This window comes from Camarhynchus parvulus, chromosome Z, assembly GCF_901933205.1.
Source record: "Camarhynchus parvulus chromosome Z, STF_HiC, whole genome shotgun sequence".
In the NCBI taxonomy this organism is placed as follows: domain Eukaryota; kingdom Metazoa; phylum Chordata; class Aves; order Passeriformes; family Thraupidae; genus Camarhynchus; species Camarhynchus parvulus.
The window spans coordinates 16,633,025-16,652,233 of NC_044601.1; the positions used below are offsets into that span (position 1 = coordinate 16,633,025).

Here is a 19,209-nt window from a genome sequence, read left to right on the forward strand (position 1 = left end):
TTAAATCTTTACCAGCCAAATGGAAGCAAGGGGAAATTGACTGGCTGCAGCGATGTAGGGGGGTAGGAGAAGAGAGGGAGCACATGAGCATGCATGTCTGTGAGCATACCTTTGCATAAGAAGAAAACATACTTATCACTCAGTATGGCTGTACAGCCTCAGTGTAATGCAGATACATGAGAATACATGTAGGTAATAAACTCATTAAAGGAGAGAAAAATTTGAGATAATAATTTACCAGGTGTGACTAAAACTCTGTTAAACTGACCACATTACTTCTACTTGTAAGCCAGCTTAGTAAATTTGGCATAGCACTTCTAGCACTGATCTGCAGGGTGACATTTGCTCTACCCACCTTTTCCATGGGATATGTGCACAATCAACTACATGGGAAAAAACTCACTTCAGATGTCCTACATTGACCAAGAGGAGCAGAAATAAAGAAAATATCTGGAACCTAAGTGCATTCTTGAGACAGAATTAGTTTAATTATGGACATCTTTTTAATCGGATTGAGTTATTTCTTCCATAAAAACCTCACACTTTATCCATATTTCTTATACTGCATCAGAAAAACAAGAACTAAAAATTTAAAACAGCATTGCAGTTATATATGAAAGGCCACTGTTGTGCTAGTATGGGTTTCCCCTCACAGTTTAGAATTAAGCTGTGAAAGCATCTTCTCAAGTTTTATTGCTAGTGCCATGTTTCCTTTAATCCTTAATCTTCCAGTCATGAAGGCCAGAGTTGGCTTCAATTTACCTAAAAAGAAGAAACAGAATCATCAGAATATCAAAGGAAGTGGAAAAAGCCTTTGCACAGGATAATGTAATGCCACCGCAGTGAAACCTTAGCATCTATACTGCTACCAAGTCCTCCTGGTACAAGCAGTGCACATTTAGGAGACGCTGCTCAGACATGCGCAGAGCACAAGCCCAATGCATTGACTGGATTCTTTCTGAAGATACACTGGCTGCTAAAATGTTGGTACCTGGTTAATAAAAGCAGCGTAACCTTTTGCACTCTTCCTGTTCACAGGATGCAGGAGTGCAGAAGAATCCAAGCAGTTCTTGCCTGCACTCTCCCCAGAGCCACAAAAAGCTGAAAGCTCCTCCAATCCCAGATCACAGAGCGAGAAGCTGCTCTACTCGCCTGTCAGCAGAGGCTTTTCTGGGACAGCTTTTCTGGCTCTCCCGGTACCTGCGTCCCTTGACAAAGGCCTTTGTCCCTCACCTGTGAACATCTTCACAAAGTCGGCACTCGACATGCTCATAACCACATCAGCTGTCACGGGAGGCTTTCCGAAGCCAGCGCTCCCACCCTTGGTCTTCAGGTCAATATACCAAGTGCCTCCGCCATCGCCTGGACAGAGAGTGAAGCACGGTGAGAAGGCAGCAAGCACTGCTGTGCCCTCCCTCTCTGCTGCCCCGCCAGACGCCCGCGGCCGTGTGCGTTTGCAGCGGCTCCGTGGCAGCCCGCACGCTGGCGGGGCTCTGCAAGGAGTCACCTCTTGTTCCCCGTGAGCCGCCCACGCACCACGGCCTGGGGCCGCGGCCAGGGGAGCCCAGAGGCCGCGCTTTGCTCCCAGAGCCGCTGGCAGCTGGCGCTTCTGCCGTGGCCCCCGAGCGCCCTGAGCACAGCCGCAGCAGCGCCGGACAGAGGGACAGCCGCTGCTCGAGCGGGCCTGCAGCACGAGCGTCACAGGAACTGAACAGGAGCCGGCCTGCTTTGGGACCAGCTTCCAAAGTGTTTCTGTCTGAAAACACCGGGGCCTTTTGCCAGGCAAGGCTGCACAAGCGATGGGCTTACCAGAGAGCTCAAACTGAAAGACACCCTGAGTACTTCTCACGTACTCTTCAGTCACTGTCCCTTGAATAACTCGGAACGTCTCTGCAACAGGACTCGATGGCGTGGCTGCAGCAGATTCTGTCTTAGCCTTGGCTGCATCTGCTCCTTCCTGCTGGGATCTGCTTAATTTCTTCTCCTCCTGGGCACCTATGAGAAAGATTACTTTTCCCTTTCAAATGCAAACCACTCTGAAAGTGTATGTAGAATCATAAGCAGAGAACTCCATTTGAAAGGATTTAAGCTTCAAAGTAGGCAAAGTGGTTATTTTACCATTTCAGTATTAACACTGATAAAGGATAATTTCTCCACCAGGAATCTGAATAGATGTACATCGCTAAATGTAATTCTGTAATAAATTTTGATTCCTGACAGATCAAAAGAAAAGCAAAAATAAAACCACAGCAAAATTCTAATTCTGACTGTTTACAGTTCATTACTGCTGCTCACACAACAGTTTTCTAATGTAATCCATACACTACTCTTGACTTTTATTTTTATTAAAAATAAAAAATCAGTGTCTTTAATAGCCATTGCTTTCATCTCAAAATACTTCTGTCTTGTCTGTCTTGTAAAGGACATGCATATTTTCATAAACTCTTCTGCAATGGTCCTCCAAGGTGGAAATAAATGTTCTGCTTTGATGAGTGGCTTACTTCACCCCAATGAACATGCACATTTAACAGTAAAGGAAAGCTTTTGCAATTTTAAAAGCCAATCAAGTGGAACAGCCCCTCAAAATGCTGTTGAAAGTCTCTCAGGCATCTTCAGTATCAAAAAATACTTAGGTCTGTTCTGTGAATCCCTACAAAATAACTGCACTGGGAGCCCAAGGAACTAACACCATCTGTCCCTGGCAGAACGGTCCTAGTGTGATTGCTCAAGGAGTATTTCCACCAGAAAGGAACATTTCCAAGCTTGCCTCCTCTGCCCTGGCTTTATCCCTGTTTTGACACTCCAATAAAAGCAGTTCAGCACTTTAGTTGCCCTTCAACTTGACATAAACCAATTCTGAAAAAGAAAAAGCAACGCTTTTCTAAAAAAAAAATTCTGCGTTTCACCCAACAGCTATTTTAAATGTGCAAATTGTGCAAATTTCATGTAAGAAGCCATGGAGGCTTTATGTCATATTCTTTTGTATAAATGAGCAAGGCAAAGGAGATATTCCTGCAAAATATGCTGTTTGCAGTCTAATTTCTTTTTCCAACAATACTTACCTGTGACCTCCCTACTACCACAATTCAGATGATTAAAAAACAATTCTTCAAAACAATGCACTGACTTTACACCATGGAAGTCCTGCAAGAGGTATGATATTTTTCCCCAGTTTTAACTACATAGTCACTTCCATAGATCTTACTCTTCAAATCAGAAAATGGTTTTTGCTAAAAAAGCTTGAGTGGAGTCCAAATTCATAGGGGAAAAATAAAAACATAGAGCATTCATTATTGTGAAATGAAATTAATTATGGAAATTATGGACTTGTACACATGGTGCTTTTCCTACCATATCCTTCTTGCTTCATAGCTGTAGTGTCAATTTCAACATCTAAGAAGAAATCAGGCATCAGAGGGTGACCTAAGAGGGAGGAAAAATGTATTAATAAATCTAAGTAAACCAGGTGTGCACCGTGAGAATCTGTTTCATCTGAAACTACAGTCAAGTAGTACTGTATCTCAGTTTAAATTTGAAGGGAAAATGTAGCATGAAGTAACAGTTTAGAATTTTGTTCATTTAAAATCTGACTTAGAAGGCTTCTAAGGTTGCAATGAAGAACATCGGAGAAGAAAAACATAAAAATCTATCTCATTAGCTGTTAAATAGTAATATATACATCTACAGTGCAGGTAGGTTTTCTTCTCATTAAAGAATTTCTTAATGTAATTTAATAGACATTAAATTATTAAACTCTCAGTGGATCCATATGGCCTTTCTACTAAGGCATGTTCTCAAAGCTGAGGCAAAGCAACATTTTTTATTAACTAATTGAAGAACCCTGGGAAACAAAACTGTATTAGTATTCTCCACATATTCTTCCCTCCTTCTTGAACCTACTTCTCACCTTTAAAAGATGTCTTTTACCTGGTGCAATTGCATAAACATCAAAATCCTTAACTCCTTCTTCTCTCAGCAGAACTTCATCAATAATGAAGTTGCCAGTGAAAGTTTTTGGTTTTGTCAAAATGCAATATGCAGCATCTGCCAGGATGTCCGTTTTCCTGCACTGTTTTTCTATTCCAGCTCCTCCCAGCATATCCATAGCAGCTGTATGAATGGCTAGAAAGTTTGGAGGATAAGAAAACAAAGCTTTAACACTGATGACATGGAATTCTCATTTCTTCCACAGGTAAACAAAGTTTATTTTCCTTTCAGGCAAAAGGAAACTCTAGAAGACAGAAGCTGTGAAATACTACCAACCAACAAATAATTCTTTACAAGCAACAGTAAAAATCCATGAAATGATCACAGGAATCAAAAATGCCAGAACATCTTCTGACAGTCACATCCCTCTATGTATTTATCAGCCCACCAGTTTTCCACCAGTTGTTTAGGACATGAAAAATTAACAGGACAACAGTTTTCCTCAAAGTGAATGTATGACACGTCAGTTATAAAGAATTAGCTTTGGTGATTATCACACCGAAAGTCTTGATGCTTAATTTTAGTCTTTTGATAACTCCCATGAGCTACTAAAGTGCTTCTCCTAAGTTAATGAGAAACCAAATAACAAAACCCTCACATGACTTGTTCAGTATTTCTCAGAAAGGCTGTGTTAGACCTAAGAATAAAATCCACATCTCCTAGGCTTCTGATTCTTTTATTAAGCAATTCTGTTACCTCTGTGCCATTCTACTATTCTTCTTTATGGTTCTCTCATGGGAGCTACTAAAACTGTGGCATGCTGCTGTCTAAGTCTGTGATTTGCTATTCCAGGCTGAGGTATCCATTCCATTGTTTTTTCATCCTATTCCATGGAAAAGCTGTCTAGTTGCAGCTTTTGACACTTGCCATCTTACTGTTTTTCCCTCATATGTTCTGCTTCATTAGTTTTTCCCATCTGCTGTTTAAAACTCAACACTCTGCCCCCAAGTTTTGAGGCAGATTCACAAATCCTTTCCTACATATCAGGCCAGAACATCAGGGAAGCAGAAGGATAAACCTTGAAAGATACATTTTTGTCTTCCTTTCAGTGCTTACATTCCACACAAAGTAACAGCAATTTTGGTACAGAAATGATCCCAACATTCCTTAAATAGCAAAAAAAAATGAGGCACTGGGCAGGACACATGTATCTGAGCTGGATCATTCATTCACCTTTCAAAGTACATACTGGGAAAAAGGACCAAAGTCTTAAGCACTGGCCTGAGAGCTCCTGTCCAAGTGTACCCTAGGAGAGTGCAGAAGTGTGTAGATGTCCCTATTGACTTAATTACATTAGTTTTCTGTAATGAGAATTAGCTTCTAGGTTTCATTTACTATTAAGCAACCTCAGCTTTTTTTTTCAAATCAATTGAAAAACTACAAACACATGACTAAATAAAAAGTGACAAATAGATATACTGTACATACTGTAGGTCTACCTAGGTCATCTTCTCATCTTTAAGGAAGTCAATAAATTTGCCTTTTTTTTGTCTTCTGAAGTGATATATACCCAGCAAGATTTATTTTTTTTAATAGCTACCAACAGTGCAGAGAATATTTTTGTCAAATACTATGATGAAATTTATCAAGTTCTCTTAAATATATGTGTTCTGAGGATTCATTAAGCTGCTCACTTTCCCTGTCCCACAGGTCTGTCACTTCTCTGTTACTGTTAACTATTATTATTCTGAGCACAGTCACCCTATCTGCATAAGCAAAGAGGTTTCAAACTGCACTGCCTCGTAATCTGGCTGCACATTATTATATTCATTTCATATAAAGGGATGCAGGTTTGCCTCTAATGCACATCAATAGACCTCCAATTCTGTCCCAGGACACCTGTACTATTCTTCTGCTCTCTTTGTGATGGGATTGCCCCTTGCCCTTTTGACAGATGTCCTCTTTCGCTTTTAGATAAATGGAGAAATCTGTTTAAAAAATCAGATTAATGAACCTATCCTGCCATCCATACTAACACTGAGGGTAATCACATTTGTATGAGATGATAGTGGGCTCTTAAATTAGGAACTTTGCAACTGTATTTCAGATACCACGGAAGTCTGTAACACTGCCTCTCTGGAGGTTCACAATAAGGAAGTTAACTTTATGACTTTTGGAAGATAAACCTTTCAAAAGCACATTTTTTTTTGTACTGGAGAATTCACACATTATGATCTTTTATACTTTATGTCACATCAGTTTTCATGGAGGCACCACTGAATGAGCAGGCATAATTTCTGCAAACAAAAAGCTCTGCTTGTATACCCTTGATTATATAAAAAGCTTAATTACTTTTTTTTATTTCTTTACAGCATCTCACATAGATTCTTTAAAAAAGCATTTTTTATAATATATACTGGTTTCATCTGTAAATTGAATCTTCCTGCACTTCCAAGCCTCATGTTCTGCAGGATCCTGTGGGGAAAAAGTATCAGCTGCACTCTGTAACCAGTAGCAGCTCCCAGAGTGTTCTTTCTTACTTTAGCAGGTATGGGTATGTTACCAAGGACACATTGGAAATGTAATGCTCAAGAGAAAGATATAACTGTATTTGGTTTGGGTTTCCCACTTCCCCACATTAAGAATGTCAGATTTTATAGAAGCTTATTAACAGCACCAAAAATATTCTTTAATACGAGAAGACATCTGAGACACAGGTACTACTACTGATTCTTGGAGTGCTGCAGCATAAGACAAAATTAAAAAGAAATAATGTATTCAACTATGCAAGACTTAATATAACCTGCTTATAAAGTTAGCTGCCCCTCTGAAAATGTTTCCATTGTGGAAGGGGTGGAGAAATTCTCACAGGTTCATTTTTTCCTTGCCATTATTTTTCAGGTCAAATTATTCAGGTGGGCAGGAGAAACAGCCATGTTGCAAAATAAATACCTATTACAACCAGCTGGTCTCTGCAGAAAAAAAATCTTTAGCTTTTAACAGGATCCATAAAGCCACTGACTCATTTCCACAATAGTAGTGGATGTTTTTCCAGCACATCCAGAATAAGAAAGCTGTGGAGGATCCACATAACGCGTCTATACAGCATATGAAGTAAGCACTTACAAGACACAGGCAATCTTGTACTACTGTTTTTATGAAAAAATAAGTTAAATTGGTTGTCTGCAGTTTCAAACTATGTCTCTCTATCTGAATGAGATAATCTGAATTAATTCCTTTACAATCCCTAACTTTCATAGAAAATATACATTGTTAAATCAGCCAATGACCAAAAACCACACAATGGTAGGTAGAAGGTCACCTCTGCTAATGAGAAACCAAGTTACTCCCACTTACTGGATTCTGAGGGGATATAAAACCCATTTAACAGTGCCATTTTAAGGCAAGACAAAGGGGATGGGTGGGATCTAGGGAGCTAAAGACCAAGAATCAGGTTTCATGGTTCTATTCCAAATGACATAGATACTGGGAAATCTCCATTTGAGGTTTTGAGGAAAATTTTTTGAGGTTTTCCTGGGGCACTCAAGAAGCAAGTATGTGGAAACAAGTGCACATTTCTTTTAACTGCCTCAGAAACAAAAAAAAAAATACAACACATACTAGAAACCTGAAAGGTGAACTTTGACTCCACCACAAGGTAATCCATATTTTGAAGCTATGCATGTAGTTGCCTTCAGTACATCACAAATGAAGACCTTTGGTCTTCAAAATAGTACAGGTTTTGTGATGATATAATTATCATGAACGATATAATTATAATTTTAAAAGTCAATCTCTTACCAAAAAATTTCTGTGGTAGAACTCACAGAGTGAGCAGAACTATGGGACATCCATTTACTGGAAGCATTTAAGATGCAAGCGTCCAGACCAATGAAAAAGGACCAAGTCTGTCAGGCACACCAACCCAACTGTTCAACTGATGATCAGCTACTGTATTCGAGCAGAGAAATTTGGCTGATTTTTTCTGAAATAGTTAAGTTTTCCTCACATTTCTCACCTTGGAGAAAGCAGATCAGAGAGTTCCAGTCCCCACTGAAGGTTGAAAGGGGCCTGCAATTCCTAACAGCAGAACATTGAAAAGTGTCTGTGTACAAACACTTCTTAAACAGGAGCACCATCCTCAGAAGAGGATCTTGGTTCAAATTTTTACCTCCTATTCCTTCTTCCTTCCTTGCACTCGTTAAGGAAATAAACACTGTTGTAATGTTTTCTAACACAATGACTGGGCTTACACGACTAAGGGGCAGGATTACCCTCTGTCTGGTATTGATTTTAACACTCTGTATAATTTCTGCCCATAAATATATCTGGGGAAAGAGACTGGCCTCCTTGGCAAACAGCTGGCCAAACCTCAAACAGCAGTCCTTATCCTCACTGACCCACACAAAGCAATTGAAGCTAATACAACATGGGAGCATTGAGCTAATTTCTTGTCATTTGCCACCAGATGGTTCTGTGAACAGCTCTTCACAGAACTGCACTGTGCCAAAACTTCTAGGAATAGGCCTTTTAAAAATTATTTCCGCATGTACAGAGGTATCTATCTTGTCAGTAAGCTCCCGCAGTTTAACTAGCAAGGAATTCTAAAAAGTACTACGTACACAGATGTTCAATACCCACTCATTAAAGCATACAATTATTTTTGTGATTCTGTCCAAACCAAAACACTGGCTGCATCAGAAAAAGCACAGGCAAGTCAAACACCACACACACACTTCAACTGTGTGGTTTTAAACTAGATGAAGATGAGTTTAGCTCAAAGTGACAACAGTCTAGTGAGAACTACAATGAAAACCAGAACCCATGCAGGATGAAGAAATAAAAGAACTGCTCATAACATATATAAAAGAACACAACACATAAAAGAACTGCTTGAATCTATTCCAAAAGAAACCTGAAGTATATTCAGTGTCAAATAAAATAAGCTTTAGCAGACAAAATACAGAAAGTCAGTATTTCAGTAATACTAAAAAAAAAAAAAAATTACCTGTTTTAGGCCATAAAGCATTGACAGCAACTTCTCCTCTAAATTCTTCTGCCATTCCCAAGACACACATGGACATCCCATATTTAGAAATGGTATAAGCTAAGACAAGAAGTGAAAAAATAGAAAAGTTTAGACTCTATGTAAAATCTAATTTTAATTATGAGAGGAATATAAAACAGATAATTGGCTCACATGGAAAATTCAGGGCTTTCAGAAAAAACAGCACTTTCCTAGAGTCAAAATCTCTCCCTTCTACCTGCCATGTCCATCAGCTACAAACTGTAGTCTGTCTTTTCACTGCAAACAAAATGAAAACTACACATGTTCTGCCAAAAAGAAAGCTGAAGCCTAGCTGCATGGTGGATTTTGTCATGCTTTTTATGCAGGCTACACTGACAAGAGTGATCATTTTTTTTAAGATGCCTAAGGCATAGCAGCTGTTAAGAACCAAACTAGAATCCTATAGACAAAAGAAGTGGGGAACAGGAGTTCTATATCCTTGTTATCTATCTACTTTGAGAATGGAAACTTGGGGAAAGAACTGGAACTTGCTGGAGTTTAACATGACAAGTGTCCAAAATGGAAAGGTTTCGCTACAGTTTTAAAATGAGCAACACTAATTTCAAGATAACATGGAGTTCTTTTTCCATCTCAAAATAATTTCAAAATATTAAAAGATAACACTGAGCTTTATCCATACTAAAAAAAACCAGGAAGATGAATCAGTAAGAAAATAAAATTTGGGTTTCTGTCTCTATTAGGAGCAGAAAATATGTAATCCTAACAATTCCCACAGAAAATCACAGACTTACCCTGAAAACAAAAAGCATGGATGATGCCTTGAAACCTGCCCTACATTTTCCCACAAAACAATTTCTTGTAGGTCAGGTACAAAATGCTGTGAGGAACCATTAGTGCCAGTCTGTATGCAGTGCTAAAGATACAAGATCCGGCATTCTGCACTAGCAGTACTGCACACTTCACCAGGAACTTACTTGTTTCTCACCAAATACCAAAAAACGCTCTGAAAGCTACTCACCACAATGATTTTTGAACCACATGGGATTCAGATTCATAGGTGGACTAAGGTTCAGGATATGGGGGTTCTTACTCTTCCTCAAGTGGGGAAGACATGCTTTAGACCTGAAAGATAGATTCAGACAAATCAGTCACCTCTTATTTTATGGAACACCTATAATTACAGTAACAACAATACTAGTAGACCAATATTTTCACAACAGCCCAAGACAAAGCCTCTTCTCATATCAAGTATTTAACTGGTGTAAAGAACAACAAAAAAAATATCTGTCACAGATCACTTATCTCAGGCCTAGTATTCATTCCTGGAAATTGGACCACATTCTCCAATCAGTGCATCAGTTTTGACTAAAGCTAATTTTCCAGATACTCAGAAGCCATAATCTCCTTATAATAGTTCTGGTAGCGGCAACAATGCTCTAAGGCAACAATGAAAATTAACAATGTAGAGCATCATGTAGTCATAAAAATATTCTCTTCTAATCCCATACTTATTTCTTCTTTAAAACCATGTTGAAGAACTAATATTGCATAGCAGAATGCTATTATAAATATTCCAAAGAAAAATGAAACCCTATTCTCTTCTAAGATAATTCTACTTTGAATTTATACATCTCTGTAAATTGGAACTTCTGCTTTACAGAAACTGTCTTTTGACACCACTTCTAGCACTGGGGCAATGTTTATATTTTATCTCTGCTTGAGAATTTTTAATCAAGCTTCACAGGGTGAAAACATCACCACATTAGTGACCAACAGTTCAAATATTCCAACAGGACCCACACATACTCTCAGCCACAAAGGGAACAACTTCAACACCTTCAATAGCAAAATCACCATAGTAGTAGTAAACTAAATTATTTACCACCTCCTTAACTGTCCTGGGGTCTCAACTCTTTTCAGTGGCAGGTTCACTAACATGCCTCAATTTCTTAATGCATAGGAACCAAGAAACTTAGCTGCCATTATTGAAACTTGGTGGGATAAATCCCATGACTCAACTGCAGCCATTGATGGCTACAGCCTGATCAGAAGGGACAAGGGAGAAAGGAGGGATGGAGGGTTGCCCTCTACTTCAACAAGTGCATTGAGTGTGATGAGCCATCTCTGAAGAACAACCTGTGAACTGAAGAACAACAATGAGCAGGTAAAAGCCCGTGGGTAAGAAACACAGACTGAAACAACAAAGGCAATCTTGTGGTTGGCATCACTACAGATCTCTGATCAAGAGTAGCCTATTGATGAGACCTTCTTGCTCCAACTTCAGGAAGGATCACCCTTGCGGGCTCTTGTCCTACTGGGAGACTTCAGACACCTCAGTGTCTGAAGGAAAAGTAGCAAAAAAACCCAAAACTGTAGGCAATCCAAGAGATTCCTGGAATGCATGGAGCAGAACTCCTTAACCCAGGTAATAACTCTACCAGAAGGGATGCCATTCTGGACCTGATGGTCACAAACCTAAGTGAGCTAATCAGGGACATCACGATGGGAGGCAGCCTGGGCTGCAGTGATCATGCACTGGTGGATTTCACAGTTTGGAGGGAAGCAGGTCAAGCAAAGAGCAAAGTCAGGGCCCTGAGCTTCAGAAGAGCAAAATTCCACTTCTTCAATAACTTAGTCAGTAGGAATCCTTGTAACACTGCCTTCAGAAACAAGGGAGCAGAACAGAACTGGCAGATCTTTAAGGACACCTTCCACAAAGCACAAGAGCTAGTGATCCAATGGCAAAGAAATTGTCAAGGAAGGCAAGAGACTGGAATGGAAGAGTACAAGAACTGCTGGTCAAATTAAATGACAAGAAACAAATGCATAGCCAGTGGAGACAGGGAAAAAGTATCCTGTGAAGAATATACAGACTTGTTGTACACATTTGGGGTGAGGCAAGCCAAAGTGAAGCTGGAGCTGAACTTTACAAGGGATGTAAAGAATAACAAAAAGGGCTTCTACAGATCTGTCAGTCAGAAAAGGAAAGCAAAGAAAGTGCATACACATACACCCTGGGATAGCAAGGCTGGAACACTGGTAGCAACCGTTGACAAGAAGGCTGAGAGGGTCAACAACTTTTTTGCCTCAGTCTTCAATGGCAACTTCTCTTCCCACACCTGTTAAGTAGATGGACAGCAGGATGGGGATTGGGGGAGCAAAGTGTTTCCCACATTAAGTGAAGATGAGGATTCTGACCATGAGGAGCCTGAACATACACAAGTCCATGGGGCCTGATGACATGCACCTCACAGTCCTGAGGGAATAGGTTGCCAAGCCACTCCCCATATTTGAAAAACTGTGGAATCAGCTGATGACCCAAGTGTCCGTAAAAAGGGAAACATACCAATGTTTAAAAAGGGTGGACAGGAGAACCCTGGCAACTACCAACCTGTCAGCCTCACCTCTGTGCCTGGGAAAATCTTGGAACAGATCCTCCTAGAATCAGGAGGTGATCCTAGGACAGGGAGGTGATTTGGGACAGTCAGAGGGTCTTCACCAGGAGCAAATCCTCCCTGATCAACCAAAAGGCTTTCTACGACAGAAGGATACACAAGAGGTCAAGGGTAGCACTACCGGTGTCATTTAGTCTCTATAGCTTTAGAGAAGATTCCTCATAACATCCTTCTATATAAGCTGAGGACAGAAGATTTGATGGGCAGACTGTTCAGTGAATAAGAAATTGGTTGGACAGTGGCATCCAGAGGGTAGTGGTCAATGTCTCAGAGTTCTGATGGACATCAGTGACAACAGGCGTCTCTCACAGGTGGGTATTGGGACCCGTGTTAGTCCATGTCTCCATCTATTGTATTGCACTAAATAGTTTATTTAGTTGTTGTTTTGCACTGGTTGATGGGAAATTTTTACTGAGTATGTTAGGTCATGTGGATGGTTTTTTCCCCTCCCCCATCACATGGTCTCTCCCTCACATTCCCCCCCTTGTTATACACACCTGGTGGTCTGTCCCATGGATACCCCTCCCCTCACCCCCTCCCCAATGGTATCCCATTGGCCGTGGTCCTCTTTCCCCACCCCTATCCCCTTGGGTATAAAACTCCACTGCAAAGGTGCCACACCGTCTTTTCTACCTGGGTGGTCACTGGAACCAGAGTGTCCCATCCCAAGCCAATAAACAGGACTCTGGTCCCCACGTGGAGAAGAGCGCTTCTCGTCTCTTACTTTCTGTCCATGCAGGGCTGTGTGGGCTTGGGTTTGAGCCAGCTGGACTGGACCCATACAAAGCCCAGAGAGCCACGGATTATTGCATCCATCAATGACACAGATGAAGGGATCAAGTGCACCGTCAGCAAATTTGCAGATGATCCCAAACTGAATGGTGCTGTAGACACCACTGAAGGCCAGGATGCCATCCAGAGGAACCTGGACAAGTCTGAGATGTGAGCACATGGGAATCTCATGAGGTTTAACAAGACCAAGAACAAGGTACTGCACCTGGGTCAGGACACTCCCAGCATCAACACAGGCTGCGGGATGAATGGATGCAGAGCAGCCCTGTGAGCAGGACTGGGGGTTGCTGCTGGGTGAGAGGCTGGACATGGGCATGGGCACTCAGAGCCCAGAAAGCCAAACATGTCCTGGGCTGCAGCCAAAGCAGCGGGACAGCAGGGGAGGGAGGGAATTCTGCCCCTCTGCTCTGCTCTGCTCTGGTGAGAGCCCACCTGGAACCCTGCATCCAGCTCTGGGGTCCCAGCACAGGAAGGTCTTTTAAGGTAACTCCAGAGGAGGCCACCAAATTGATCAGAGGGATGGAACAGCTCTCCTGCAAGGACAAGCTCAGAATGATTCTGCCTGGAAAAGAGCAAGCTCTAGAGTCACCTTACCACAGCCTTCCAGTACCTAAAGGGGATACAAGAAGGTGGGAGAGGGACTTTCCACAAGGGCATGGAGTGAGAGAGCAAGGGGGGATGGCTTTAAATTGGAAGAGGGTGGGTTGAGATTAGATATTAGGAAGAAGTTCTTTACTCTGAGAGGGGTAAGGCACTGGAACAGGTTGCCTAGGAAACTATAGATTCCCCACCAATTGAAGTGTTCAAGGCCAGGCTGGATAGGCTCAGAGCAACCTGGTCTATGGAAGATATCCCAACTTATGGTGGGGGCTTGGAAGCAGACAGTTTTAAGGTCTCTTCCAGCCCTTGGAAGTAGACAATGTTTTAAGCTTTCTTTCAGCCCAATCGATTCCACGATTTAACAATTCCATGATCCCATGTCAACAGGTATAATCTGTAAACTAGGGAATCTTTCCTAGTACCGCCTCTACACAGGCAAAAAATCCACACCTTCTTTTTTAAGTTATTGAAATTTTCCTGAACATCAAACTGAAAGTAGGTCTCTACAAATTACAATCAGATTTAACATACAAAGCAAGGAGAAAAAAGGGCAAAAATGCTTCACCATGTTTTCTCAATTGAGAATTACAAAAACAATGACAAAGACCATTCCCCTGAGAGGCAGTGATTTTTCTTATGCTTTTCCCCTTCCAGCATACAGAACCTAATTTTTAATCTTCTCAAGGTAGAACAGGAGCAAAAATACACTTTAGGAATTCCCCATTAATTTGGAATAGCTAGATGTAACATCAAGAAAATCACTGCTGCTATTGGGTGGGGAGGAGAAGATGGAACTTACTACAGCAATACAATTGAATCCATTCAGCAATTTATGAAGAGCTGGCAACCAGACTGATCTGCAGAAAGGAGAAGGACAGTCAATCTGTTCTAGATGGGAGGATTGGACTAGATAATCTTTAAAGGTGCCTTCTAACCCAAACTATTCTATAATTCTGTGGTGATACTTTGATACAAAACTTTCTGATCACACCAAGCAACATCTGAATTTAGAGAATATCCATCATCTTATGGTTTTTTTAATAAACCCTGTGAAAATCCAAGTCTTCATTTTAAGACAGTGCTTTAAATGACATCCTGAAAATGTAACAATTATTCAACCTGCTAAATCCACCTCCTAACGTGTGCAAAATAATGAACCCGGGAATTGTGAAATCAAATCTTAGTATGTTCATTTAAATAAATAATAGAATTGATAAGCTGAAAGTAGATGGAGAACACTTTGGATCATGAAGTTACCAGTTCAACATTTCTCTTTTAAGTATGGTGAGTTATACAATATTTCTCAAGACGAGAAAGAAGCTTATGAGAAGAAAACTGACAATTAAGATATTGACTTGATGTATGCAAAAATGTAGTCATTTTGCTTGAAATGAAAGAGCGTCAGCATTTAACAAAGCCAAGCTGGAGCTTCATTTGAAACAAATGACTTTTTTCTTCCTACATACATGGAGGGGTTTGTGAACATTTAATGACTTCAGTAATAAGGTTTCTGTTTACTCCAACTAGCAAATAATTCTTGGAAATATTAATTCAAATCAGTTGACCAATAACTGAGCAATTTCCTGTGAGCACATGCAGAATATCTGCATTCAAATTCTAGGGCAGCAAGACAGCTACAGAATTTCTCAGAAAAACTGAAATAACATCATACATGCTGTTACAATTGCTTTGCTTCCTTCTCTCAGCACTTACGTAAGATAGGTTCCTCGTACATTGACATCCATCATGAGATTGACCTTCTTTGTTGCTGTTTCCAAAGTGCCGGTCAAAGAGATGGCGCTTGCATTATTCACCAAAATATCAATCCCTGGTTTTAAAGTAAGCCATTTCACATTAGCATTTAAAGAAAAAAAAAACACAAGTAAGGCAGGCAGGTTTTTTTCTCTTTGTTTGAACAATCTGCCTGTTAATGCCTGCCTTCCCCCACACCTTGACTTACCTCCAAAAGTCTTCACAGCTTTCTCCACAGCATTAATGATTTGCTGTTCTTCTCTCACATTAACAATGCATGGCAAAGCCTTTCCTCCAGCTGCTTCAACTGCACAATTAAAAAATTAAACATTTACAAATTTGCTCTCAGATGGGAAAACTAACATGAACCTTCTCAGAACCTCTCAAGCAATGACACACTTCAAGATGGCACTGAAAATCACACTCTCAAATTGTGACCTCCTAACATATCATATGAGGAACAGGGAAGCCAAAACAGTATCTTAACACTGCAAATGTTTATTTTATACATCTCAAGTAGCATAGCATTTTTATATTTATATACATACATCCATCTTCATTACAGTAGCATTATAGCATTCCTGGGAGGCAAGAGAAGCACTAAGCATATTTTAGCAAAGGTGAACTCAAACTAAGAGTCTATGCATTTTTCCACTCAGGTACAGTAATTAAGCAAGGGTATACACTCAGCCAAGCACCTTCATTTGTTACAACTTACTTTCTTCTGCAGCAGTGTAGATAGTCCCTGGAAGAGTAGGATGGGGCTCAGCTGTCTTGGCAGCTATCACAATGTTGGCACCATCCTTGGCAACTTTCAAAGCAATGGCCTTGCCGATGCCCCGGCTCGCACCTGTGATGAAGAGAGTGCATCCTGCCAGTTTCCTAAAGGTGAAGGGGATAGTGGGCAGTAAAGAAGAGAAGAATAAAGCAGAAGCTGTTAATCATTTGACTTTTATCAGAGTCTAAGGGCAAATGTAATTAGCACAGTCTCCCAGCCAGAAAAACGCCTTCATCCTTTTACAAAGAAAACAGCCCGAAGCCACTGATGTAAAACCACATCCCAAGTTTGCAAACACTATAAAGAAGGTTACCTAGTTACATTTCTCCCTTTTTGTAAAAAGATCCAACACACTGTTTTACAACAGAGCTGCTATGTTCTGCAGCAATGGAAAAAGAGTAATTTGTAAAAACAAAATGCCAGTTTCCAACAAGCCAACATACCTACACAGATCTCTGAATTCTATTAATCACAGTGCTCTAAATACAAAAAACTGATGTCTCAATGGGGTATAAAGTACCAAGTCTGGAACCACAGCACCATATACAAATGCCAAGAGCTTTATTTTCAGAAATGGCAATTTTTCTCTTAAATCTTCTACACCCAACAGTTTCCCAGTAACTGTGTGTAGTCCAGTGGGTCCTCCCATAAACAGGTCCAATCAACTGAGAGAAACTATCAAGTTTTAAAGCTTAAGAAGGATGTCTGGCTAATACAGTATCCCTGAATTTTTGGAAAGAGAAATATCAACTCCACAAACATATTCAATGATAAAGCCTTTTAGACAACAGGTTTGCATATGAAGGAATGTGTGTTTCAGCGCTTTACATAAGGGTCAGGTTTCTTTCTGTAACACTGTAGCAAAACCCAGGAGGTTCAGGATTTTAACTTCATTTGAAGAATTCATATAAACTATGTGCAACAGTAACTTCACTTTTTGCTCGCATCACAAATATTACAAAAGCTTACACTCTGAGCTTCCATTAATTTTCCTTTCAGACTGGGCCAAACTTAGTATTGTTTCTCCCCGTCTGGTTTCAGATGTGCTTTTCCCCTCTAGTCTGAGCACATCTATCACTTAAATGCTCTCTAGGAGGATTTTTGCTTTCAAAAGGCAGAAAATTAGAATGAGGCAGAAAGGGGGAGACGCCTCTTCCCCTGAAGAGGCAAGGCTAGGCATCTACAAGATCTCAGAAAGTCAACCATGTCCAGAATTCTGATGCCATTTCAAACAGCTTTTATCTGCAAAATCTTAGAGTCTTAGAAAGAATCTTAGAAAGGCACAGGAAGAAAAATATCTAAACAGAAGAGTGAACCACAAAAAAACTACTGATGTGAATTCAGTCACACACACAGTGAGGAAAGTTTAACTGTGGAATACATAGTCAAAGTGTAAAAGTCAGTAAAGTAAGGCCGGAATCTAGTTTCTACCTCCTTCAACCAACCAATATGAGATCAGCATAATTTACCTTAGTCAGAGAAGAGGTAAATGGGGTCCAGCAGGAGGCAGCTCTGGAGGAGAAAAGAGCAGAGAAAAGCTGATAGGGCTTTAAGCCCTGCCTGGGGCTGGAGTGATCTACTCAGAAGACAAGAAGGTGTATCAGAGACTAGCAGGGCTGTGCAGGGAACTTGTGACTTAGCTCCCAAGAAAAGTGTCTTACAGAGAGTGGGTGCAAAGACAGGCCACAAAGAAGGAATTAGAAACACTGCCAGGGCACATTGGGGTGGTGTCAGGAAAATCAAAGTTCACCTGCAGCAGAAGCTTGTGAAGGGCATCAAAAGCTCAGAGACTTCTGCTACACTGGTAGGGAAAGCAGGCCCTTTGCTTAAGGGGGTGGGTGAATGCAAGTCTTTCAACACTGTCATAGTATTTCTGCTTCATATTTAAGACATGACGCTATGATCTGAATGCATGTGCAACTTGACAGGTAAAAAACTAGTTGGTTGGTCAGGGTCAGAGGGTGGTGGTTAGTTAGTCATATTTGCAAGACTAAGGATTTCTTTCGTAATTCACTTAGCAGCCCAGTAGTTTAAAGTTCATAAAGTGTATCTGCCTGGCTAAAATATCTTATGACCTGAATTGTGAAGGTCACATCTGCATCACTTCCATTAAGAGCTGAATTCCACTAATAAAACAGAAAATATCAAATTCACATCTGTGCCCTACAATCTTGAAAAACAAGATTGGTTCCTTTCCCACCACAGATGACTGCCAGTAAAGACCTTCAGGTCACATCAGGGACACTTCTAATGACTTACGCAGATGCTAGGAATTTAATAATCCTCTTTATAACACACAGGAACTAATAATAACTTGTCTTCCCAGCTGTTATCTGAAAAGCCAAAAGGCAGAAAACACCTCTAAATTGAGATCCTATACAGGAAGAAAATTTGGCTGCCAGGTAAGACAGTAGTAGAAGACTATAATACTAAACAACAATAACAAAAATAATAACAAATATAGCAACAGCAACAATACTAGCAGTAATTATACTTTAATAAAAATGTTCCATATGAAATTACTGATACACTCCCTAATTTGCATTAAACTCCTCCAGTAACTCCTTCCCTTGCAAAAGGCACTGTTCAAGTCCCCTGTACGTCCCGAACTGCTCGTCCCAGGGCTCCGGTGCTGCCCGGGCGCCTCGGACACGCGCGTCCTCCGCCACAGCTCCTCGCCCTCGGCCGGCTGCGAGTCCCGCTCTGCCCGCACGGCGACAGCGCTCACGGGTGTCCCGCGAACCCCCGACGGTCCCGGCCGCAGCTCGCCCGCCCCGAGAGCCCCTGGCGGGCGCCGCAGCCCCGTCCCGGCGCGGCGGGGACACCTTACCCGGTGTTGGGCAGCATGGCGGCGCGGGGGCCGGGCCGGGCCGGGC

The 19,209-nt window shown here is 41.0% G+C and overlaps 1 protein-coding gene across 2 annotated transcripts; it reads right to left on the reverse strand.

The window, feature by feature from the left end:
* Positions 1-484: 484 nt before the first annotated feature.
* On the reverse strand, positions 485-19,205 carry HSDL2 (hydroxysteroid dehydrogenase like 2). Of its 2 annotated transcripts, none has more exons than XR_004061509.1 (11): positions 19,164-19,205; positions 16,274-16,437; positions 15,764-15,862; positions 15,517-15,631; positions 9,975-10,078; positions 8,936-9,034; positions 3,928-4,122; positions 3,352-3,423; positions 1,854-1,995; positions 1,234-1,362; positions 485-762 (listed from the first exon to the last, which is right to left on the reverse strand). XR_004061509.1 is itself a non-coding variant. In XM_030969183.1 (11 exons), the coding sequence occupies exons 1-11, from the start codon at positions 19,178-19,180 to the stop codon at positions 650-652; spliced, it is 1,293 nt and encodes a 430-aa protein (XP_030825043.1). In that variant the 5' UTR covers positions 19,181-19,205; the 3' UTR covers positions 485-649. The 2 variants fall into 2 exon arrangements, 1 of the variants encoding a protein (XP_030825043.1); XM_030969183.1 differs by having other exon boundaries at positions 1,810-1,995.
* Positions 19,206-19,209: the final 4 nt, after the last annotated feature.